The sequence below is a fragment of the Leptonychotes weddellii genome, chromosome 5, assembly GCF_054177405.1.
Source record: "Leptonychotes weddellii isolate Sample4059 chromosome 5, ASM5417740v2, whole genome shotgun sequence".
Taxonomy (NCBI): Eukaryota; Metazoa; Chordata; class Mammalia; order Carnivora; family Phocidae; genus Leptonychotes; species Leptonychotes weddellii.
In genome coordinates this window covers 18651324-18677131 of record NC_138373.1, presented here as the reverse complement: position 1 = coordinate 18677131, position 25808 = coordinate 18651324, and the positions used below count along the sequence as shown (strand labels likewise).

At 47.9% G+C, this 25808-nt stretch overlaps 1 protein-coding gene across 1 annotated transcript in view; it reads left to right on the top strand.

Moving 5' to 3' along the window:
- The window catches only part of CACNG3 (calcium voltage-gated channel auxiliary subunit gamma 3), an 80149-nt gene extending 64015 nt beyond the window's left edge, over positions 1-16134 (top strand). Inside the window, exons 2-4 of the mRNA XM_006741760.3 lie at positions 5511-5594; positions 10582-10722; positions 15057-16134. Coding sequence (XP_006741823.1) covers positions 5511-5594; positions 10582-10722; positions 15057-15568 — 737 coding nt within the window. The 3' untranslated portion in view covers positions 15569-16134. The remainder of the gene's footprint in view (positions 1-5510; positions 5595-10581; positions 10723-15056) is intronic.
- The last annotated feature ends 9674 nt before the right edge of the window (positions 16135-25808 follow it).

Genomic DNA, 25808 nt, shown 5'->3' with positions numbered 1-25808 from the left:
AATATTTTATCCAGCAAATTGCCTTGAGCTTTTGCAAGTAGACTATTCTCTCACCAGGAAAAAAAATGATAATTTTGTCCTATTTTTTTCTATTGTTTGTTACTCTTAATTCTGTTCTATTTCTTCTTGCACTAGAACTTATAGAACCATGGTAAATAAGAGAGGCAATGGTGGGCATTTTGTCTTCTTCTTGATTTTAATGGGAATATTTCTAGGGTCTGACCTTTTATTTTATTTTTATTTAAAGATTTATTTATTGATTTAAGAGAGACAGAGAGAGAGCAGGAGCAGGAGGGGCAGAGGGAGAGAGAGAGAAAGTATCAAGCAGACTCCGTGCTGAGTGTGGGAGCCCAACACAGGGCTCGATCCCACGACCTAAGCTGGATGCTTAACCAACTGAGACATCCAGGTGCCCCTCTACAGTCTGGCCTTTTAGAAGGATTTTGGGTTGGAAGGAAGTCCCCTTCCTCTTATGAAAGATGTGTTCTTTCATTGTCTGAGCCAGAGATGAACCATCGGCATAATCTTTTCTGCACAAGATGAGGCTTGTTTTCATCAGAAAATAAGTCTCTGCAATGTATTCACTTCAACATGTCAGGAACTCTGCCCTGGCTCTATCTTCCATTCCAGACCTCTTCCTGGGGTCCCGGGGTCTCACAGTCCCAGGGTCTGTGTGTTCTCACAGCCTAACTCTCACACCTGCCCCACCCTGCCTTCCCATCACCTCTCCCCTGTAACCACCGGATCTGCACCCAGACCAACCCCCACTGATCCTCCTCCTGGTTGACCACATTCCCGGGTTCTGCTTCTCTCTGCCCCAGGGCCTTGGCTTAACCTGGGCTGGGACAGTGCTTGTCCCCATGTCCTGACTTCATCTTTGCAGGGTCTATGTTTTCAACATCTCTCTTGGTTCCATCCTTTGCAGTTCATGGACAAGTCCAACCCCATCCTATTTTTCTTAGATTTACTGAGATGGGGAAATACTCCTGAGAAAATGTAAGTGAGAAGAACAGCATGATCTCAATTTTATAAAACCATTTGTGTGTGAAAGCATGGGGCGGGGGGGAAGTCTGGAAGGAAATATACAGAAATGCTAAATAGTGGTTATTTCTGGGAGCTGGTGATATGCTCCTTGTGTGAATGGCCAAGTTCACTTTTTGATGAGTGTATGACTTGTGGTGCCAGCAACGTCGTCTTCAGCGTGAAGTCTTCCTCGGGGAAATTCTTGATTCCTTTCGTTTTATATTGCTTTTTTAAATCTCATCATGGCACCAGTGTGTCTCATCGGGTCCTAAAATACCTACCCAAACCAATGGTAGTAATAGCTAGAATTTATTGAGTTCTTACTATGCGCTAAGAGCTGTCCTAAGTGGTTTACGTCATTGCCTGATTAAAAGCATACCGGCGGGCGCCTGGGTGGCTCAGTTGGTTGAGCGACTGCCTTCGGCTCAGGTCATGATCCTGGAGTCCCGGGATCGAGTCCCACATCGGGCTCCCTGCTCAGCAGGGGGTCTGCTTCTCCCTCTGACCCTCCCCCCTCTCATGTGCTCTCTCTCTCTCTCTCATTCTCTCTCTCAAATAAATAAATAAATCTTAAAAAAATAAAATAAAATAGGGCGCCTGGGTGGCTCAGTTGGTTGGGCGACTGCCTTCGGCTCGGGTCATGATCCTGGAGTCCCAGGATCGAGTCCCACATCGGGCTCCCTGCTCAGCAGGGAGTCTGCTTCTCCCTCTGACCCTCCTTCCTCTCATGTGCTCTCTCTCATTCTCTCTCTCTCAAATAAATAAATAAAATCTTTAAAAAATAAATAAATAAAATAAAATAAAAGCATACCGGCCGACACTCTGTCTACTCTTATAACCTCAGTTAATTTTCCTGACAATTCCACAATGTTGTTATTATTACTATCATCATTCTATAGAAGAAACTGAGATTTAGGGAGGTCATTCGCCATGGGTACCTCAAGCACCGTAAGGCCAGGTGGGGAATTTGGCCAGCTGGAAAGTTCATCCCTGGGGGCCTACAGGGGGCTGCAGATGCCCAGCTGGAGAGGACTGTTTTACGAGTGGAAATGTAGGACAGAGCTCCCCATTTTTTTAAAGAGAAGCTGCAAATGAGGCTTTCATGTGGCAGATCCTGAATTTTAAATTGCAGCAGCATATTGAATTAAAAAAAAAATACAACAAAATAGGCACTAAAATACTGCAGGTAAAAAAACAGAACAAGCCAAAAGGCCAAACAAAACATTCCATGACCCAGATTTGCCCTAGACGTTATGTCCTTTAGAAGAACCAGCCTGGATGATGTCCTCCAGCCCCCCTGAAGCCCCAGACACCCTCTTTCATGCTACCTCACGGTACACGGTATAGACCACGGATCAGCAAAATTTTCCTCGGCCAGATAGCAAATATTTCTGGCCTTGCAGTTTCTGCCATTTTGGGTGGAAGCCATCAACAAAGGGGCACGGTTGTGTTTCAGTACAATCTTGTTTACAGATGCTGAAATTTGAATTTCCTATCGTTCTGTGCATTTCGTGACACAATATTCTTCTTTTGCTTTTTTTCCAGCTATCTAAATATGCAGGAACCATTCTTAGCCCAGGGGCTGTGCAAAAACAGGTGGTAGGCTGCTTTAGACCCTAAATACTGGTGACTGTTTCTCCAGGAGCTTTGGTGTTTGTGGCTCTAAGCTCTAGGATCCAACTGCCCTAAACCACCTTGGGGAAGGCTCTTGTCACAAGCAGCTGTGGCGTGTGTGTGGCTCCTCATTCCCACGTGGTTCTGACTGGTCTGTCTTGGTGGTGTCCACATTGCATCTTCAGCTGAACCTTTTCTTCCCATGAACGCCTTAGTGGGGGTGCCTGGGTGGCTCAGTCGGTTAAGAGTCTGCCTTCGACTCAGGTCATGATCTCAGGGTCCTGGGATTGAGCCCCACATCGGGCTCCCTGCTCAGCGGGGGAGTCTGCTTCTCCCTCTCCCTCTGCCCTCCCCCACTCCCAGTCTTGTGTGCTCACACACACGCTCTCTCTCTCTCTTTCTCTCAAATAAATAAAATCTTAAAAAAGAAAGAAAGAGAAAGAAAGAAAGAAGAAAGAAAAGAAAGAAAGAAAGAAGAAAGAAAAGAAAGAAAGAAAGAAAGAAGAAAGAAAGAAAGAAAGAAAGAAAGAAAAAGAAAGCCTTTGTGGTGTATGTCAAACAACTAACAATGGTTGGTCCCACAACCACCGCCTTTGCCCTGCTCATTAGCCCCCAATGTAGATTATGGAAAAACCATGGTTGATAGAAAAACCATTGGTCCCGTTCATTGCCACAACCAAGAGCTGCGGATGGACCACAAAATTATCTAAAAGCCGCCTGGCAAAGGACTTTGCTGGAAGAGAGTACAACTCACAATAGTGGTTTGAGAACTTTGGCTTTTGGAGTGGGGCAGTCTCCGATGGAAGTCAGAGTAGGGAGCCTGCCCCTTATAGCTGTGTCCCTTCCCTGAGCCTGTTTCCTCACCTGTCAAAAGGGATCATAATACCAGGTACATCATAAGGCTGTTTTGAGAGCTAAAGAGCATAAAACACGTACAGGGCTTAGGATGGCACCAGGTATGTGGTATGGGCTTAGCGTGTGTGACTTGTTCTGATTTCCTATCCAGCTCGCTGGAAGGGAGTGGGGTTTATGAACTAAGAGGAGTACGTGAATGGGACTCTAAAATCTGAACAAGAAAAAAAATGAGGGCCTTTTTTTTCATATCAGGGAGGAAGTTATGACTTTGTGTTCCTTCCAAGAATATCCTGGAGTCTGCAAGACTTCTCTCCAGGACTCCTCTTGCTGGTGCTGAGTCCATTCTTTGCCTGGTGAGCAGAGAATCAGAACCAAGGGGATGCTTTACATACAGCATCACATTTATTGGGAAATGCCTCTGGCTTGGGGCCTCCTTAGAGCAGGGGTTAAATGCATGGCACTCATTATTATAAGATAATTATTGACATAATAATAATGACTACCATCCATAGTGCAACAGTGAAAACCACAGGCTTTGAAGCTTGGGTTCAGATATCGATTCTTCCCCTCTCCAGCTGTGACGCCGCAGTCTTTTCTGTGATCTGGGTTACATTCACATGTCAGTATTAATAGCCTGTACCTCCCAGGGCGGTGGACAAGAGTAAATGAGAGAAGGGATGTAAGATTTCAGCTCTGTGCTTGGCCCACTGGAAGCATTTAATAAGTGCTGGCCGCTATCACAACACACCTAGAGTTTTGCAAAAATTATCTCATCCTTACAGTAGCTGGGCTGAAATATAAGGCCAGATATGCTGTCCTTCTGATCTGCTGTCTGCGACGCCACCCTGCCCCTCCCCCTCCACACCACGCTCTCAGGCCGGGCCAGGAACAATGATGCATAATTCCATGCTGTGTTACGGTGAGGAGTTCTGAAATTGTTGCCATTTATAAGAACTGGCAGAGCCATCAGCTGCCCCAGAGATCGGTTAACTGGCTAGTTGACAAACACCCACAAGGATCGCAAGGATTACCAAAAACCCAGAATGATTTAAGTCCAACTGATATCGAAGGAAGAAAAGGAAGCAAATGTTGGCAGTGTCCCCAAGATGCACCTGTGCATTCTGTGCCTCCCGAAGGCATGGGCCACACCGCAGAGCACAGCCGGGTGTGACCAGGGCGAGGGGCCAGTCCTGGGTCGGATATGAGTAGGATCAGGGACAGTGGGCTACTCCTGAACCCATGCCCGGGGGAACTGACACCTGGGAGTCAGCAGATCTTGATTGGAGCTGTGTGAGCTCAAGCAAAATCCTTATGCCCAGTTTCCTCATCTGTAAAATGGAAAATTAATACATAGAGAATCCATTTCCTCCTTTTTTCCCTCACCAATTGCGGGGGGGTGGGGGGCTAGAATAGATAAGGCAAGACAGTCCTCATAATGAATGATTGTGTTCCATAGCTATTTGCTCTTCCTTATAGATCCCAACATCATGCGAAATCTAGGAAGCCAATTTTCTTTTTTTTTTTTTTTAAAGGTTTTATTTATTTATTTGACAGAGAGAGAGAAAGAGCATACAAGCAGGGGGAGCAGCAGAGGGAGAGGGAGAAGCAGACTCCCCACTGGGCAGGGAGCCCGATGCGGGGTTCGATCCCAGGACCCCAAGATCATGACCTGAGCTGAAGGCAGACGGTTAACCAACTGAGCCACTCAGGCGCCCCAGGAAGCCGATTTTCTAGGAAGTGAAGTTTTCCGCTTCTTCTTTCTTCTTTATAGATCTCAACATCACGCAAAATCTAGGAAGCCAATTTTCTAGGAACTGAAGTTTTCTGCTGCTGCTTCTTTTTTTTTTTTTTTTCTCTTCTCTTCTCTACTTTTGTGCCCTAGGACAGGTGCTGATGGGCCAAGGTACACACAGCCCACAACAATCAGGGAAGTATCTTCACGGTGGGGGTGAGGACCCAGGCTCACCCTAAGGTCTCTGGCTCCTCCCCCCAGCTCAGACACACATTTGTTTCCACAGGGGCTTTCCGAGGAGTGTGCAAGAAGATCGATCACTTCCCCGAAGATGCTGACTATGAACAAGACACAGCGGAGTATCTCCTGCGTGAGTTCCCACTTCTGGGGTCTCCCCTAGAGGGGGTGGGGGTGGCCTGCAGTCACCCAGCTGCTGCTGAGGCTCCTCAATACCCACCCCTGGAAATGGATACTTTCAAAGGAGCTTCCGGGGACCTTTGCTACTGGACAGAGACATTCAAGTGATTCTGATATCTAAGTCTCTTTAATGTCAATGAACTAGACATAGAAGGGGGAAAAGTAGGTGAGTCAAAACTGAAAGGTTCTTTTTAGTCTGCTTAGGAGAGAATCTAAGGAATTTTCTTCAATTGGAAACAAGTTTTCACCTTCCCAAGAGAGCTGAGTTGAGGTGCTAATGGGTGAGGTGTTAATGGGTTAGGTGTTAATGGGCACGGTCCTAAGAGGCAAGCCCTGGGAGATTAAATGCAAACCCAAATTCTCCTCTCTGCAGTTTCGGTCCTATTGGGGCAGGGCCAGCGTCTTCCTGGGATTGGCCCAAGGTTGGTAACCTGGATATGACATGGTACTATCACAAATGCAGCACATGGGGGGCAGCAGAGCGTGGGGGCTTAGCGCGAGGGCTCTGGGTTCTGGTTAGACCTGGCCTTTTATGCCCTGTCTGACTCTCTACTGGCTGGGTTAAACCTGGGTACACTGCCTTACCTTTCCATCTCCCAGCTATCCTTATCAAGTCAGAAATGGAGATGATAATGTCATCTATGTGACAGGCTCGTGAAAATTAAATAAGCTCATGCCATTATGCTCAGCCCAGGGCCCAACATGGCGTCAGTGAAGGAATATAGCTAGCCCTTTTCTGTTTCGCGGGACAACCAATAGCGAAGTCCAGCTGCAGATATGCACCTGACACTGATCCAGGCACAGAGGGACTTTGACATTTCATGTAATCTAAATGTAACTTCTTCCACAAGAATGCGTGTCAAATTCACTCAAAGGGGAATTTCAAAGGCATTGACTAATTTATTGTTAGGGAATGGTAAATGTAAGGTTTGCCCTTTTTTGTTTTCAACTGCTATTATAAACAAAAACTTCAAGAAATTGTCCTATTCATATTATGTTGATAACTTGTAGCTCAAGAAGAGTGATTTTATTTTTTTTTTTTTAAGATTTTATTTATTTATTTGACAGAGAGAGACAGTGAGAGAGGGAACACAAGCTGGCAGAGTGGGAGAGGGAGAAGCAGGCTCCCTTTTGAACAGAGAGCCTGATGCGGGGCTCGATCCCAGGACCCTGGGATCATGACCTGAGCCGAAGGCAGACGCTTAACGACTGAGCCACCCAGGCGCCCCAAGAAGAGTGATTTTAAAATTAGAACCATTTGTAGCCCTGCTCACACCTGTTAGTCTGCAGATGTATGAGCCCTGAATCATATAACAATGTTAGTTATATAGTTATCATAGCAGGGTCAATTAGGAAAGTCAGTTTTAAGCTGATTTTTAAAACCTAAATATACCGTTTCTCTTTTTCCAGTCCTTATGCAACTACTAGGATTTACCCAAATGCCTACTAGGATTTGTGCCAGCAACTCAGAAAAATTTGGTACGGGGAACACAGGGCATATTTAGAGATGTAGCTTTGTACTTGGACCTCCTCTGAAGAACAGCTTTAAAGTCATCTCCAGTGGGTTTTACTGAGTGCCCATCATTTTTCTTTGTTTTTCTTTCCTGCTTTAATGAAACACTGTGACGTTTGCCCCGTTGGAGGTGGAACACGAGCTATAACTTCTATTTCACAGCTCCCAAAACTGATTTTCAGTTCTTCCCAGAGGTGGATTGCATTTCCGACAAAATACTTTGCTCCCATCTGGGAAGGTGAGGTCCTCGCCCCCATCCCATGGTCCGCTCATACTTCATCATTAGCCTCAGACCCCCGCTAAGGTTCAGGGGAGGCCTTTACGAGCACACAGATGTCCTGCGAGCGACTTTGGAATCCCCCACCCCACCACACAGAGCCAGGGGCACGTTCCCCCAGGGCTCTCCAGACCCCTCCGATGTGTAGGCTGCCAATTCCTGTTGTGGCCACACCGTAGTGGCACTGGGACTCGGCACATTGATTTTTCTGCTGTTTCCTCGTTCTCGAGTGCTGTCGGGGAAGGTTACAGCTTCACCATAGAGCATAAGGTTCACTAGCCCACGAGTCCTATGGACAAGAGACTCCCCATAATATAGCCCTGGACTTGGCCAGGTCCTCTCTGATGCCCATGGTAGAATTACACTGCAACAAACTGCCCTCCCCACCCCTAAGACCTCAACTTACCCCCAGATAGTTTGGGGAGGAGAAACAGTAAAGGAAGGAAGGCAGGGAGGAAGGAGGACGGAGGGAGGGGGAAAGACAGTAAAACCTTTTTGTTCTGAAGCCACCATGTGTCCACTGTGTTAAAATGAAAGTAGAGTGGATCACAACAACTCAGCAAAAATGGCAGAAGCAAATGTCCTGAGGCAGACACCTGCAACCACGTATTTCATCTGTGGGCTAAAAAGTGGGGTCTGGCCACCAGCTGGTTGCCACGGGGTTACTGCAGCCAACTTCGCACATCTCATAGCCACCCATTTCAAATTTGCACTTTTATAACCAACACAGTTCAATAGCGTCAAACGTCTGTAATTATTTCCTTTGGGCATAATTATACTTTACAAAAAAAAAATTTTTTTTAACTACTCTTTTAATCGATTGAACTCATCACATTGAATATTCGAGCAATTCCTGTCAATACACAATGCAAATGAACGCTTTAAAGGTTTGTTCACGTTCTAGTTCGCTTGAAAACACGGGAGGCAGGTCAACCCCTGATATTTGTGGGGCCCTGGGCTGAGGGTCTAAATGGAAACCCATAGGTCATATGTGTAAATATCGAGAAGTTATAAATAAGCTATGCCCACAGTCGGGCTCATGTGCCCACCCACCTAGGACCCCAGAGCCCCTCCTCAGGGATACCCCTCAACCTGGGGACTAAAGGAAGCAGGGGGTCCAGCCTTTCCCAAAACTTGACCATGGAAGCAGAAGGATGGGAGGGACACTGTTATCAGGCCCCAAGTCTGCCCAGATCCCAACACTGGGTGATTTGGGGTGGCCATCTTTAAGCAAAAGCAAGGACTCTTTCATTTTCTTCTCATTAAGAGAACATCACCCCCGTGTGCCCTCAGACTCTCACCCCATTTTTCCATCACCCCTCCCAGGCAACCCTGTTGGCTAAATCAGCTACCAAACTTTCAGAAAACTTTTTCTATGAGACCAAATAAAACACCAGTCCTAACGTTGCAAAAAGAGCTTGGCAGTAGGCACATAAGCACCTCCGTGCAGTAGCAAATAGAAACAGCAGGAGTTGGGTCACCATGAATACGGGGCTTGAAAGCCTTGAACTTTCAGCTTTGAAATTCCCAAGGCCAAAAATGAACTCAGGACCCTTCCTGCCACGCCAACCCCACTCTGCACCTGCTCGTGCCCCATGGCATTCTGGGTGGCACCAGGGGCTCAGCGGCCAAGCACCAGACATGGGCATCAGCTCCTCTGTCTCCCACTGCCCACTGCCAATTCTGGTGGCTTTACCTTAGAAATATATCCTGAGTCCCACAGCTTCTCACCACCTCCAGCCTACTACCCCGGCCCCAGCCGTGGTCAGCTCAAGTCTGGCTTCCACAGCCCTTGCGGCCACAACAGCTCGCCCTTTCCAAGAGCCCCACAGTGTTCAGTGCTCTCCTGTCATTATCTTGACATTTTTCATGATTTTGGAACAAGAGGCCTTGCATTTTCATTTTGCACTGGGTCCTGCAGATTATGCTGCTCTTCCTACCTGTCAACTTGACTGGCTTGGGAGCCGCATGAGGTCAGGGACCCTAGTTCTTTTGTACACTAATGAACATGGAATTTGTTCAACTGGTATATTCTGGTCTGGACATAGCAGGAAATACCCTTATACTGGTTGGGTGAATACTGGGTCCCCCACCATAGAACCCCTCCCCCAGAACCTTAGGGACCCCAGGACCCAACACAGCGCACGTGCATTTAGTAGGTGCACAGTAACATTGTTGAATGAATAAATAAACTCATTTGTTCCCTCAGTGACTGAGAGGGTATTAAGTGAGGATCACCAGACCCGGTGTCATCCAAATGTAGGTGTGTCCTGGGAAAGATTCTGCATTTTGGTGAACAGCGTGTGATCTGATGGGGTTCTCTGGATGCAGGGCCAGCAACATAATTGGCACGGTCCAATGCAAATGAAAATCCCAAGCTCCTCATTCAAAACACCAGCAAAAAAAGCTTTTTCTTTTCTTCTGTTCTCTCTCTCTCTCTCTCGATCTGTCACGGTGTCTTTCATTTGCTATTTCATGTCACACTACTGCCAGGGCCGGGGGTGGGGAGCAGGGCCACAGGGACAATAGGTGAATTCGTAGCTTTGCGGGTGCCTGGGGCTTGCACCTAACCCTGATTCTTCTTTAGTCCATGCCCAGCCCCCACCAGGAAGGAAGGCTACAGTGATCACTGGTTGGGGCAGGAGAAGGGGCAGCTAAGGTCCCATCCCAGGGGAGTAGGGAGGTGGAGAGCTGACAGATGGTAGGATTCCCCTGTGAGTCAAGGCTCCAAGCCCCCCACTGCACGCTCCATCGGCCCATCAGACTTCACTTCTAAAACATAATGCAAGGGGCGCCTGCGTGGTTGACCATCCAACTCTTGATATCATCTCAGGTCTTGATCTCAGGGTCGTGAGTTCAAGCCCCGCGTTGGACTCCACACTGAGTGTGGAGCCCACCTATACACACACACACACACACACACACACACACAATTCAAAGACAAAATGATTAAGAATTTCAGGATGGTGACTGCAGAGCCTTAGCCACATGCACAGGGCCCTGAGCGACATTACTGGTCTCATACCCATGTTAGATGCAGGCTCTGTCCTGCTCGTGTGCTGTTTTCCCCTTGGGCACCGCATGCCCGGGGTGGGTGGAACGTGGGGCCGGCTGGGATGCAGGTGGAACCGTCTCCTCTTGTCTCCACAGGGGCCGTGAGGGCCTCCAGTGTCTTCCCCATCCTCAGCGTCACGTTGCTGTTCTTTGGCGGGCTCTGCGTGGCAGCCAGCGAGTTCCACCGAAGCAGACACAATGTCATCCTCAGCGCGGGCATCTTTTTCGTTTCTGCAGGTGAGCATCTGGCCCCAGCCCAGAGATCCTCCCAGACACCCACCCAAGCCGGGGCCATGAGGACAAAGCAGTGCTATTTGGGGTTCCGTGCAGGGAAAGGGCGAGAAAATGCTTGACTTGTGTTAAGAATGAGGAGCCAGAGACTTTCATGGGAACCAAAGATGCTGACACGCCGGGAAGCTGTAATGGAAAGGCAAGAGGAGATGGGGGGCAGGGTCAGCTCAGAGGGAGAGAGAGGCTGGTTAGTAAGAGAGCGTGTGTGACCCTGGAAAGACAGGGGTTTGAACCGCGAGGGTCCACTTACACAGGGATTTTTCAACAAATCCGTACGGTAGTGTAAATGTATTTTCCCTTCTTCTTAATGACATTTTCTTTTCTCTAGCTTACTTTCTTGTATGAATACAGTATAGAAGACATATGACATACAAAGTATGTGTTAATTGTGTCTGGTAAGGCTTCCGGTCAACAGGAAGCAATTAGCAGTTAAGTTTTTGGAAAGTCAAAAGTTAAACCCAGATTTTTGACTGTGTGGGGGGTCAGCACCCTTAACTATTGTTCAAGGGTCAACTGTCTATGCTTGCACATAGGGGTCAGGTGTATGTAATGTGTGGCCTGAAAGACTGGCTAAGCGTATTTTTAATGGGGTCCAACTTTCTCTTCACTTGGATATGTTCACATATGTCTCTGGCCCTTTGAGATATGTCACAGCGTTCCAAGGGCTCAGATCCTCATATTGTTCAAGACGTCCCTGGGAATAAGGTAAAAAGCCAGCAGCCTGGATGCTCTCCGGGAAGACCTCATAATCAATAGCTGGCCTGACCAGAATGTGGCAAGAGGGATGAGAGACAATCTTAGTTCAGGACGGGGTCCCATGCACTGCCTTCTCTCTCCTCCCTCCATCTCTGATCCTCCTCCACACACCTCATGCTCTCTTCCCCCTGGATTTTCATCCCTCCCTACCTAATAACAGTATCCACTTCATGGTGGTGTTGGAAGGAGGCTGAACATAAAATGCAAAGTATTATTTTCTCTTTTTTTTTAGTTTACTTATTTATTATTTTAGGGGGGCTCAAACTCACAACCCCGAGATCAAGAGTCACGTGCTCCTCCGACTGAGCCAGCCGGGGCACCCCAATATCATTTTCTAGTACTGGAAAAGCAGCAACAATATCATTCCAAAGTCTGAGACCCAATGTCCTGCCCCCATCTAAGACCTCGCTCCCATTCCTTCCCCACTGTGTCCCCTTCTGGGAAATGAGGAAGTTGGATTGTATCCAGCTCTGAGTCGCTGGACACCAACTCCAGCAACAGACCAGGGAGGGAGCCGCCATCTTGCCATGGGGATGTGGTCAGCCCAAAGGTGACCGTGGCCTCTGACCACGCTCTGTGCCAACTGATGGTCACGCCTGGCAAACCCAGGGATTTGTGTGGCTTTGAGGCACTTTCTGGTCACCGGTGGCCCATCCAGACCCCCTGGGCTCTGACCCACCTGAAGGATAATGGATTGTGCTGACATTCGGGTTTCCCATACAGGAGATCATTATTTTGTCCCCCAAGGGGGTTGTCAGGAAAGAGTGTGTCAGCAGCAACTTTTTAGCTCACAAGGGGTACTGTGAGAGGTGGCAGGTGGATAGGACGCATGGGAACCGCGAAACATGCGGGACAGTGGCGAAAGCCCCAAGGGAAAGCCAGAAGCGTGGGGTCTATTCCTGGATGCCCCCCATCTCCCCAAGGAACCCAAAAAGCCTCAGTTTTCCACCTATAAAATAAAAGTTTCAGAAGAGCCCGCACTCTCTAAGGCTTTTTCTCGTTCAGCTATTCTAAGGATCTGTGGTTTGGGGCAAGCAATCAAGAACCTCTGCTGGGCACCTAGTACCGGGCTCGGTTTCCCCATCTAGAAAAGAGAGTCAGGGGGCGCCTGGCTGGTTCGGTCAGAAGAGCGTACGACTCTTGATCTCGGGGTCGTGAGTTCGAGCCCCACGTTGGGTGCAGAGATCCTAAAAAACTAAATAAATAAACTTTAAAAGAGGGTTAAATTTTTTTTTTTTTTTTTTTTTACAGCAGGTCTGTTGCAATAATCGAGACGGTGCATATTAAGACTTTGCACAGTGCCGGGCACATGCCCTATAAATCAATGGCAACCCCCTTGGCTCCCTGCCTCATTTAACCTGGTCTGACATCTGTCTTTCTTTGAATTTCTCCCCCTCTCCCACCCTATTGAGACTTCCTTTAGGGGCTTCCCAAACTTTCCCACCCAAATTTCCCTGCTGGCAGAGGAGAAAGAAAACATGGCCCTGGGGAGTCGGGGCGGCGGAGGGGGTGGGGGACATCACTAGAAGCCGCCTTCAGTGAGCTGAAATGTCTTTGAAGTCTGTCCCCCATTTACACTTAAAAATTCATGTGAATTCTGCTCTCTCCTCCTTATTATATCCATGTTCATTTTACTATAAAAGAATGGGTCTTCCCTACTAATCTTTAAGCCGAGTTGACACCCCAGAAAGAGGAGCAGTTTCTCATCCTGTGGTTTCCAGCAGCCCGACACAGGGCTGTCTGTCTATTTAGAAATAGCTCAGTGATGAGAACTCGCTGCCGACCTGCTGGATGCCTGCGCAGGATAATGCGAAGAGGAGATGGGGCAGAAGCAGTGCCCACCCCCACCCCCTGCACCCCCACCGCCTTCTAGAAGCAAGTCCTAGATGGAGAATGGCCAGAGATCATATTCAAATACTAACCCCCCTTCATGCATGTGCCCCAGCCAGGTCAGAACAGCCCTGCGTCCCCTGCTCTGCCCAGCTTTAACCCTTCAGTTGCTGGATTGTGGGGAGATCGTGGGGACCCTCAGGAAGAGTCTGGGGCAGTGACGGAGCACAGGCAGCTCCTGGATATGGTTATTTACCAGCTGGTGCTAGCAACTGTGACGAGGGCCAGTCTTCATTTAGCATCACCTAAATTTGGAGACAAGGAGGTGCCAGCTGATATATCAACCTCCCTGAGTCATTGTTGGTATCAAGGCCTAGATGAGGCCCTTGAAGCAAAGAGACAAAAAGAGACATTCCACCTTTGGAACAATAATGTGAGAAAGGTGGGGCGCCCGGGTGGCCCAGTCGACTCTTGGTTTCGGGGCTCAGGTCATGATCGCAGGGTCATGGGATCGAGCCCCGCGTCGGGCTCTGTGCTCAGCAAGGAGTCTGCTTGGGATTCTCTCTCCCTCTCCATCTGCCCCTACCCCCGCTCACTCGTGCTCTCTAAATAAATAAATAAAATCTTAAAAAAAAAAAAAAATAATGTGAGAAAAGTTGTCAGAGATAATCACAGCCCCTGGGCCCTCAAGTTCTATTGTTTTCTTACCACTCCCTAGAGGATCAATTCACCTCCAAGTGACCATTTCCAGCGCCTCTCCATTGGCCCCTGGGGGACGCTAAGTCTGCACGCCTCGCCTGCTGGGGAAAGCGGCCGCTTCCTCCCCAATTCCCGATGCTCAAATGACAGCTAATCTAAAGCATTATCCTATCCTGTGCAAATGAAAAGACTTAGGAAGCTACTGTCCCTTCCCCTTGGGTTCATTAGCTCCCCAAACCACAGGGGCAGACCCATCTATGTCCACCAGACTGCTGCATTTAGACTCTCCCTAAGCACGTCCAACTCAATGTATTCACATCTTCCCTCCTCTCTAAACCTGTTCTCTCTGCTGCCTCTTACTTTAGCTCAAGATGCCACCAACCTCCTCGTCAGCCCGGCGAAAACCCTAGCAGGTCATTCTCAATCCTTTCTCTCATCCTGCACAATCAGCAGCCTTTCATCTCCCAGCTCAACCTTATGCAATGTCACCTTGTCTTCAAACCCCAGTGGCTCACCTGTTCTGCCTCCTTTTGCTCGCGAACCATTTTTTATGTCTTTCTGGTAGAGCCCTTACTCTATTTTGCTCTAATTGCTTTTACGTGTCAGCATCTCCTACTAACAGCAAGGAGCTCAGGAGCCGGGACCTGTAGCTCCCTCGTTTTACCATCCTCACAATTTAGTGCCGAAGATGAGGTTTTGATGGAATGAATGGCTTGTAAGGGAAAACACGTGCATCCCGAGCTCTCCCACCCTTGCTATAGGAATAGGGTGTATTCTGTAGCTGAACGCACGCCCCCTGGGACGGAGCCGCCGCATCCCTCCTTTCCCCAGGGACGGACGGTGCAAGAAAGGCCCAAGGGTTGGATTTCCTGGCCTTAAACCCATTCTCCTTGTCTCCCAGTTCCCTCCACATTTCCTACAAATCATTCAAGGCTCAAAGTGACAGTTACCTCCAACATGTATAAAAGACATATTTTTCTCTTCCCTTCTCTTAGGGTTAAGCAACATCATCGGCATCATAGTTTATATATCAGCCAATGCCGGAGACCCCGGGCAGCGTGACTCCAAAAAAAGCTACTCCTATGGCTGGTCCTTTTATTTCGGGGCCTTCTCTTTCATCATCGCAGAAATCGTGGGAGTTGTTGCTGTGCACATCTACATAGAAAAACATCAGCAGCTACGTGCCAAATCCCACTCGGAGCTCCTGAAGAAATCTACCTTTGCTCGCCTTCCACCCTACAGGTATAGATTCCGGAGGCGGTCAAGTTCTCGCTCCACGGAGCCCAGATCCCGAGACCTGTCCCCCATCAGCAAAGGCTTCCACACCATCCCTTCCACTGACATCTCCATGTTCACCCTCTCCCGGGACCCCTCAAAGATCACCATGGGGACCCTCCTCAATTCCGACCGGGACCACGCTTTTCTACAGTTCCACAATTCCACGCCCAAAGAGTTCAAAGAGTCGCTGCATAATAATCCGGCCAACAGGCGCACCACGCCCGTCTGAACTTGACCTCTGCCCTCTGGCCTCCGCCCCAGCACAGCCTCGGAGGCAACGTACAGAGGCGGCTTTGAGGTTGCATGGCATGGTCCTCGTGATGGTATTACTTTTTACAAAGAATGAAACCAAATGGACTCAGCCCTCTCCCACACTTGGCCCCTGGCGCTCCGGGTCCCACCCCGCCCCCACCCCCCACCGTTCCTTCCCGACTTTTCAAGCCAATCCCATGATGTCATTCCTCTCTCTGTGTATCTGTGCCACATGTTTTCCTCTCTTCCTTCTTTACTGGAAGGACCTGCACATTCTTCCCTCCTTGGAAGAGGACTTTATTCAAAGTCACGGGTGGTGGCCGGGGGGCGGGGGTGGGATCCCCGATTCCCCAGGCGCGTGCAATTGTCCCCATTGCCCACTCACACAAATCCTCGGGACACCAACCACCCAGGTGGCCCTGAAGGAGGCATTCACCTTTACGTGTTAGAAAAACATGACCAGAAATCAAAGATGTCAGAGCCCCAAAGCAGCTAATGTAATAAGCACCCATGTTATTAAAGGTTTTGCCTTGTTGTAACCAACCAAGCTGGGGGTGTTTTGTTTCTTCCGGCTACTTCCTACACAGACTCGTTGCCTCCCACAGGACTGGCTCACCTCTGTGTTGGAAGTTGAGTTTTGCTCATCTAACCGCCAGGAAGTTTCCCGGCCATCCCATCACCCCTTAAGACCAGCAAGCTGCCCCCGCCAATGTCAGAGTCAGTATTGTCCCTCACCTGAGTCCCTGAAGGCTAGCTGGGGGCAAGCGTGTGTTAAAAAAAAATCTGGCTCTGGCACCCAGGAGCTCCAGGAGCTGGTGCGAGTCCACCTCACCTTCAAGCCTCGGTCTTCTCATCTGTAAAGTGGAACACGGTATAGCACCCTCCTCCACAGAGCCGTGAGGCTCAAATAAAATGCCATGTGCAAAATGAGTAGCACATTGTGAATAAGTGATATATGTAGTTTTAGTTTTTGGATGCAGTCTAAGCAGCGTGAGCATTATCTGAGTCAGCTTGGGCTGCTATAACAAAAAAACACCCTAGACAGGGTGGCTGACACCGCAGACGTTTCTTTCTCACCGTCCTGGAGGCTGGGAAGTCCAAGCTCAGGGAGGGTGCAAGCAGATTTGGTTCTCAGTGAGTGTGGGGCCTCCCGATTGGGTGGGGGCGGGTGGCACAGGCCAGGGAAGAATTCACCCGAGGCAGAACAAAAGAGATAAAAGTTTATGGAATACACCACAAGGGAGCAGCGGATAGGACAGACAGACTGTCTGCCAGGAGGCAGGGGTGAGGGGCCATAGTCCCAGGGCAGAGTGAAGGAGTATGGGGGCAGATAGAATTTTCCCTTCCTTGGAAATCTTAGGTTGGTTGTAAATAGTCCACTGGTCGGTTAGGGCCTATGGCTTAATGAGCCTGTTTGCGTTCAGCCTGGTGGTCTCTGTGGGCCCTTTTGCCTGGCTCAGCTTTCCATGGCTCCAGCCACTTGCTTAAAAGCAGCCTCTACAGGGAGGGTTCTCCTCCTGGTTTGCAGAGGGCCGCCTTCTCACTGTGTCTCCGCACAGCCAGCTGAGGACAGCGCTCTCACTCTCTCTGTCTCTGTCTCTCTGTCTCTGTCTCTGTCTCTCCCTCCTCTTAAGAAGCCACTAATCCCAGCACAGCTTCCCCACCCTCATGGTCTCATCTACCCCTCATTACCTCCCAAAGGCCCCATCTGCAAATACCATCACAATGAGGGTTAGGGCTTCAACGTATGAATTCGGGGGGTGGGAGACACAGTCCACAGCAAGCATTATTGCAAGAAGACAGAACCAAACAGAAACAGTTCTACACTGGAGGGTGGGTAGGGAGGGGGGGCTCTGAGGGCACTGGGGGAAGAGAATGGAAGGACATCTGAATATTTTGAATACTCCATACCAAAAAGCATGAGCTCAGTGTCACCTCTGCCGAGGCTGACTTCCTGGAGTGTGTTTTGGCCCGCACCCCGCTGTTCCCCACTTCCCAGCTAGCTGTCCCTCCTAGGGTTCCGGTTCCCGCAGAGGGCACAGGCAGGGTCCTAAGAGCTCATGCTTACCTCTTGCTGCCAGGTGCGGGGCTGGGTTCTAGCACTGTACACACCCACCCAGGGATAGTCCCTAGTTTCCAAGGAAGAGAGGTTACATGACTCGCCCAGACTTCACCCCCAGTAGGGGCCGGGAGTCCCGGGAGCAAGGCACCTGCCCGCACCCACGCGGTCACTTTGATTGCCCAGTGCAGACTCCCGCCAATTCGTTTCTTTTAATGCTTAAGAATCATTGCGTGCAAATCACACTTACATATATCAAATGATCTCCTTGAATCCTTAAAACAGCCCTGCGTGTAGTAGGAATTACTCTCCCCATTTTGGCAAGCGGGGAAAAGGGCTCAAAGAAAGTGTCTTAGGTGCTAATGAGCAGAACTGGCATGGATGCCCCACCTCAGCTCCCGAATTTGAGTGACTTCTTCATCTTCCAGCATTTTCCAAACCGGTCATTGGGGTACTAGGACCCTTGCGACGTTTCTCATAGGCACATGCCACATCGACAATTATCTGTCTAACGTTTTTCTTTAAATTGACTCGCTTTTTAATAATAATAATAATAATAAATGTATCTAGCCTTAAGAAAGTGGCAACTGGGAAAATAAATACAATGAAAACAAAACAATCATGCCGTCTTCTAGCTACTGCCTGATCTTTGTAAAAAGGATATAACCAAAGCGTTAGGAAGATGTTCAAGATATCCTCGCACAAGAGAAGTAGCTTCTTTCGGCTTAATCAGAAGGATCCAAGGAAGGATCCAAGGAGCACTGGGAAAGGGGGTAGCTTTCTCACTATGAGATCAGGTCCCATTGTCTCATCCCTCGCCGTAGGAATCGGGGCTCCAGGCACCCTCAGAGAGGGAAAGATCTGAGAGATGGAGCAAGTAGGTGATGAATCCTGTGAAATGGAACAAACAGCAACCTACAGCTCTGGGAATCAGGACTTTGTCAAACAGGGCATCTGGGGGCGCCTGGGTGGCTCAGCCAGTTAAGCGTCTGCCTTCGGCTCAGGTCATGATCCCAGGGTCCTGGGATCGAGCCTCGCATGGGGCTCCCTGCTCAGCGGGGAACTTGCTTCTCCCTCTCCCTCAGCCTACCACTCCGCCTGCTTGTGCTCTCTCTCTCTTTCTCTCTCTCTCTGTCAAATAAATAAATAAAATCTTTAAAAACAAAAAAACCAGAGCATCTGGGGAAGCTGATGGGGATGGAGAGAAAGGTCCCAGGGGCTTCACTAGGTGGACGTCTGCTCTGGACCAAGTACAAAAGGCCAGATAGCAGGAAGAGAGAAGTAGGCACCTGACCCCTGGAAGGACCCCCTGCCCACCCCTCCCGCATCCCCTCCCGCACCATCTAGGTCTGCTCCCTGCACGGCTTGGGCATGAGCAGCCTCAGAGAGCTTTTGCTTGAAGCCTGCTCAGCTGGACCTAGCTGGCTGGCATCAAATAAATATAATTACCACTTGCAGTTTGCAGCCAAGATCCCAGCCAACCCTTGTCATTTGAATCCCTGTGAAGGGTATTCATGGTCACTGGGCCCCCGCTCTGCGAGCTGCGTGAGGTAGGTACTATTGTTAAACACCCAGGATAGATGCTGAAACTTGCCAAGAGACAGCAAAACAGGTACTCAACCTCGCGTCTGCCCAGCTCCAAAGCATATGAAAGAGCATCCCTAAGTTGGGCCGGTCACGCTTCTCAAATCCCTTGTTCCGTTACTGAGATCCTCATCTTCTCCCCCCGATGCAGCTCTGTTTACCAAGGAATTTAAACAGGGGGCTCTAATTTTGATGGAGGCTCAAGGAAGAGGTGGTGGCATTTACAATCAGACCTAAAGGAAGAGTTAGAGTTAGCCAAGTGAAAAAAGGGACGTGTGCAGAGGACAAGAGTAGCATAGGCAAAGGCCCTGAGGCTGGAGACATCCTCCACCCCCTCCCCCCACAAAAGCCAGCAAAGCTGGAGCTCAGAGTGAGAGGGAAAGTAGCATCAGGTGAGTCTTAAGAGAAAGCTAGATCCAGAGGATGTACATTACAAGCATGTTAGGGATTTTGAATTTGAACCCTAAGTACACTAGGTACAATCTAATATGTATTTTCAGAAGTCTAATGTTAGGTGTCCAGTGAAATACTAGTTTCCTAAATCTTACCTTTAGAAATACTTCACTAAGAGCTTGTATCATTGCCTGCTTTGTCCACAGTCTTTAACATGTGGACATGACAATGAATTGGACATGAACTTGCCTTGGAGCACGGTTGGCCAGATCACAGACTACACCTGATTTGCGGCTAGCCGAGCCTTTTTTTTTTTTTTTAAGATTTATTTATTTACTTTGAGGGGGGCGGTGAATGGCAGAGGAGAGAGAATCTCAAGCAGACTCCCTGCTGAGTGTGAATGCAGGGGCTCAATCTCACAACCCTGAGATCATGACCTGAGCAGAAACCAAGAGTTGGATGCTTAACCCACTGAGCCACCCAGGTGCCCCATGAGGCTAGCCTGTCTATTCATAGGGTGGCCAGTGGCCTAGGCTTTGTGACTTGACTTTAAAAGGTAAATTGAGCCAATCAGACAATCTCTGCTGGGAATTCTAAGAGACACAGAAAGCAGTTGCTAGTTGGCCAGAGGGAGCAGAACAGAAAAGGTATAAGGAAGCCTTGGGACCCGGGCAGCAACAGTGGGCCAAACTCAAGGTAAAAAGAGGACAACCCAAAAAAAAAAAAAAAAAAGAGGACAACCCTGCAAAGGCTTCCCATTGTAGGTAAATAAAATCCAAATTTTTGCCATGGTCTCCGGGGTCTTTCATTATTGAGACCATGCTAATCCGTCTAACTTTATTCTGTCACTTTTCACCTTGCTGCCTACCGTCCAGTTATGTGTCCTCTCTTTTCAGTTCCTTGATCCAGCCAAACATAGTTCTGCCTCAGGGCCTTTGCACCTTGCTTGAAATCACTTCTCTCTTTATATGGCTGGCCCTTTCTCATCTTTCAGGTCTAAGCTGACAAGTCACCTCTTCCTTTACCAATTCTCAACAGGAGATCTGATGTTTTTCTTTGGTATAGTCCATACTTAATCCCTTGATAGTTCAAAAGTCTGTAATATTTTGTGTGTATTTGTTTACTGACTAGAAGTTAAGTTCCACGAGAGGAGCGTACCTGTCTCATTCTCCACTGTTGTCCTCCATGCCAAGTGTGGAGCTATTCATCTGGGGGATGTTCCACCATGTGAAAGAAGCAAGCAGAGAAGGTGAATGCATTAAGAACTGTTTAACAGAAAGCCGTCCCATCACAAGGAGAGCGTGGTTTCCTTGGTTTCTGGGAGCTTCCTCTCCCATTTCCTCCGAGAGACTTTATCTGCATCCGTTCAACAATCTCCCCTTTTCCTTGAGCAAGCCCAAGTGCCTGCCTGTTCCTAGTTACCAAACGAGCACAGACTAGAACCTGCTCCTCTGGAGGCTTCCAGAGCTGGAGAACAGCCAGCCATATGCAGATGGCTGAGAGTCCTTCTTAGGGACAGCAGGACAACTAGAGCAGAATGGCATTTAGTCAGGATGTTTATACAAGGGAAATCACAACCTCAGAGCCAGTTCAGTTAGGAAAGAGCCAAGACAGAGGAAGAACCAGGGACCAGAAACCAGGTGACAGTGTCTGAGGGCTAACGAATCATCAGTCTAGAATCAAAGCCACCATAAGGCAATGATGAGGCCAAGTCACCAGGCTGAAAGCAAGTGACTCCTGGATGGTAGATTAAATTTGTGGAATGCTGATTGCCTCTTTGTAAATAAAAATAAAACCAGACAAACAAAAACCAGTTTTGAGATGGTGGTCTGGACTTCACGGGTCCTTCTCTGATGCTATAAATAAGAATCATTAAGGGGCGCCTGGCTAGCTCAGTTCATGGAACATGCAACTTTTGATCTTGGGGTTATAAGTTCAAGCCCCACGTTGGGTGTAGAGCTTACTTAAAAAATAATAATAATCTTTGGGCTGCAAGTAACACCCAATTTTAATTCAAATAGCTTGTATTCCTTAGATAGGCAAGGTTGTCTGTCATAGCAAACAAACCCCAAAGCCTCAGAGGCTTAACCCAACAAACCTAATTTCTTGCTCACACAAAGTCCAATGTAGGTTTCCTGACTGAGCAGCTCTCCTGGATGGCTCTGCCCCAGGCTCTAACTCAGGAAACCAAATTGCTTCTGCCTTACAGTTAGGCCATCTTGTGGCTCCAGGGTTGACCTGATGTTATCCACCTGGGTAGAGGGAGTGAAGGGTGGGGTGAGGAGGTGAAGGATCATGCACCTAAACTCAATCCCTCTAATCCAGAAGTGACCCACTTCATGTCACATTCCGGTAGTGAGAACGAGTCACATGGTTCCATCTGGATTCCAAGGAAGGAGCTGCTGAAAATGTCATCCATGCTTGGAGAGTTTCTTCTGTCAGGGTTCAAGAATGTCCTGTCCCCTTCAGGTTCCTTCTAGCCAGACTAAGAAAACAAATTGACATAGGACAGATTAACAGGAGAAAATCAAATTTAATAGAGTGTATATGGGGAATCCACGCAGACGTGGAAATTCCAAAGACAAGCAAAATAAGGTATACATATCATTCTGAAGTAAGGAGAAGGGGGTAGGGTTCTGGGACTTCAAAGGGAAGGAATGTGATTCACAGGAGAATGAAAAAGAGTATATGTTTGGTAAATAAATGTTTCTGGATCACTCAGAAAGAGTGGGACATATAGAGGACTTTGACTGAACAGATCTTGCTGGGTCGCTCCCTGTCCACCATACCTAGCTTCCATCATAATGTGCTTATCTATGGTGATAGCTCTCTTCCTGGAGCAGTTTCTCTGCCTAAATTCTTTTTAGGCAGTTGTGGGGGAGGTACAGAGCTTTTCCTGAATCTTCTGGGTTCTGATTGCTTTTAGATTCAAAATAGTCTTCACTCCAAAGTGGCCCATCTTGGGCCCACCTGCACCGTGGCCTCTACCCTACCAGGTAATAAGTATAACTCTATATAATATAAGGTATACATGAATCTTTAGCAGGTGACCAGTCATCTTTACCATACAATTTAAGAAACATGTATCCCCTGTAAAAAGAAATCCCCAAGACGAACCATGAGAGACGATGGACTCTGAAAAACAAACTGAAGGTTCTAGAGGGGAAGGGGGTGGGAGGATGGGTTAGCCTGGTGATGGGTATTAAAGAGGGCACGTTCGGCATGGAGCACTGGGTGTTATACACAAACAATGAATCATGGAACACTACATCAAAAACTAACGATGTAATGTATGGTGATTAACGTAACAATAAAAATTAAAAAAAAAAAATCCCCAGATAAAGGGGACCCAAAATTAGTTCATTCAGCAGCTCAAAGATAAATTCAAGAACCCATAGTCTTTTCATCTTTCACACTAATGGGGTCACATGTCTGCCTAAACCCTCAGTCAATAAGGGGGATGGACTCACCATGAGGGACCAGGACCAGCGGTTCTCAGCCCTAGTTGCCCATTAGCTTCATCTGGAGGAAATTTTTAAAAATACAAATGTCTAGAATCCACCGCAGAGATTCTTATTGGATGGGTGTGAAGTGAGCATGACCTTCAGAAGTCCCCAACTGATAGTTTAAAGACTAAAGTCCATTCACATTCTTGTGTAGCTTGATCCATAGGATGTTTCAAAAAATTGGGAATTTACAATGACAAAGCAAATGGGACAAATGGTAGCAACCGGTGAATCTGAGTATAGGCTATAGAAGCTCTTGATGCCATTCTTGGCATTTTCTTCCTATAGGCTTGACATTATTTCAAAATTAAAAGTTACCATAAAAAGGGGAAAGTCGGAACTTACACAGAAAAGCCAGTATCTTTGGCTTCTTTTTTTTTTTTTAAGATTTTATTTTATTTATTTGAGAGAGAGTGGGAGAGAGAGAGCACAAAAGGGGGTAGGGTCAGAGGGAGAAGCAGACTCCCCGCTGAGCAGGGAGCCCGATGCGGGACTCGATCCCAGGACTCCGGGATCATGACCTGAGCCGAAGGCAGTCGCTTAACCGACTGAGCCACCCAGGCGCCCTATCTTTGGCTTCTTTTGGAAATCAGAAAATCTGGGAAAACCGGGTCTGTATTCCCATAGAAGATAAAAAGCAGGCCTAAGCAGTATGGCCCAGACCTTGGATCAAGTATATCCTGGGGCGAGGGCCTGAGCATCAGTATTGTCTAGAGCTCAGGTGAGTCTGAGAATCAGGCTTGGGAATCACTTCCTGAAGTCTTTTGCATTTGCATCTGTTTTCTTCTCTCCTGTTTCATCCTTTTCCAACCTCTAAGTATAGCTCAGATTATTTTTTGCCAAACGCAGCACCTTGCACTTGCCCACACTGAAGCTCATCCTTGGCAATTCCTCGGCCCACTCACACAGCCTGGTGAGATCTTCCTGCAGCTTATCACCAGTGGCTTGGCATTTCACTACCTGGCACAGCGAAGTGTCACCAGGGAATGTGGGGCTCACACCCCTCACTCCTCCAGATCAGTTAGGCAAATGTCAAATAAGACCAGCCCTAGCACTGACACCCCACTGTTTTCGATTAATTAATTAACTAACTCATGACAACCCAACCAAGTCTCTGGTTGCAAGCAAAAGAAGCCAACTGTGGTTAACTTAAGGAACAGAGGAATTTCAAGAGGAAAATCAGGGCTTTGTTCCAGCTGTGCTGTTGACATTTGGGGCTGGATAGCTCTTTGGTTGGGGCGGAGGGGGCGGGACGACAAAGGCTGTTAAGCAGCAACCCTGGCTTCTACCCACCAGATGCCAGGAGCACAAATCCCCCTCCCCCGCCAAGTGGTGACAGCCAAAAATGTCTCCAGACGTTGCCAAATGTGTGGGGTGGGGGGTGGGGAAGTAAAAGTCTCTCCCAAAGGGAAAGCTGAAGAATCAAGTTTTAGAGAAAAAAAAAAATGGCAATCTGAGTCATTCTAGGGTTCTAGACTGTAAGGACTCATAGATGATTGAGTTTGAATCCCGGCTCCTAGTTGTGTGACTTTGGACGAGTTACTTTCCTGCCCTGTGCCTCAGTTTCCTTTTCTACAAAATGAGATCATTGGAATAGATTGGGTTATACGGTGGAAACAAACAACCCCAAGGTATCAGGAGCTTAAAACACAGGCTACGTGTCCAGTGTGGTCAGCCGGGGATCTGCTCACGTTGCCTGCTCCAGGAGTCCCAATGTCCGCCATCTGGACATTGCTGGTCAAAGTGAGAAGATGAAAAGAAAGGGAGGTGATAAGCTGGCTCTTAAATGTGCCCGCCTGGAAGGGAAACACATCATTCCTGCTCAAATCCATTGAACAAAACGAGTCATATGGCTCTACTGAATTTGAAGGAGGACAGCAAAGTAAAAACCTACCACATTCCTAGAGAAAGAAGAGCAAATACGGATTGATAAGTAGCACTAATGTTGGACACAAGTAATAATAATACTGACTTTAAGGGGGGTGGGAGGATGGGTTAGCCTGGTGGTGGGTATTGAGGAGGGCACATTCTGCATGGAGCACTGGGTGTTATGCACAAACAATGAATCATGGAACACTACATCTAAAACTAATGATGTAATGTATGGGGATTAACATAAGAATAAAAAAATAAATAAATAAATAGATACTGAGAATGAAAAAAAAAATAATAATACTGACTTTATAAATGTGTTGGGAAGGGAAAATAATTAATACATACAAAGTTCTTAGGACAGTGCCTGGTATCTATTAACTGCTCAATAAATACTAGCTTATTGTTACTTATTGATTCAGCAAGAGTTTATTGAGCATTGTGAGGGTCAGTTTTATGTGAATCACCCAGTTATTCCATCCAACACTAATGCAGGTGTTGCTGTGAAGAAATGTTGCGATGTGATTAACATATATAATCACTTGACTTTAAGTGGCTTATTATCAAGAATCTGGGTGGGCCTGATATAATCAGTTGAAGGGCCTTAAGATCAGAACCGAGGCTTTTTTTTTTTTTAAGACTTTAGTTATTTATTTGATGGGGGGGAGGGGCAGAGAAGGTGAGGGAGAGAATCTCAAGCCAACTCCACGCTGATGTGGAGTCCAACACAGGGCTTGATCCCAGGACCTCGAGATCATGACCTGAGCTGAAATCAAAAAGCCTGCCACTTAACCAACTAAGCC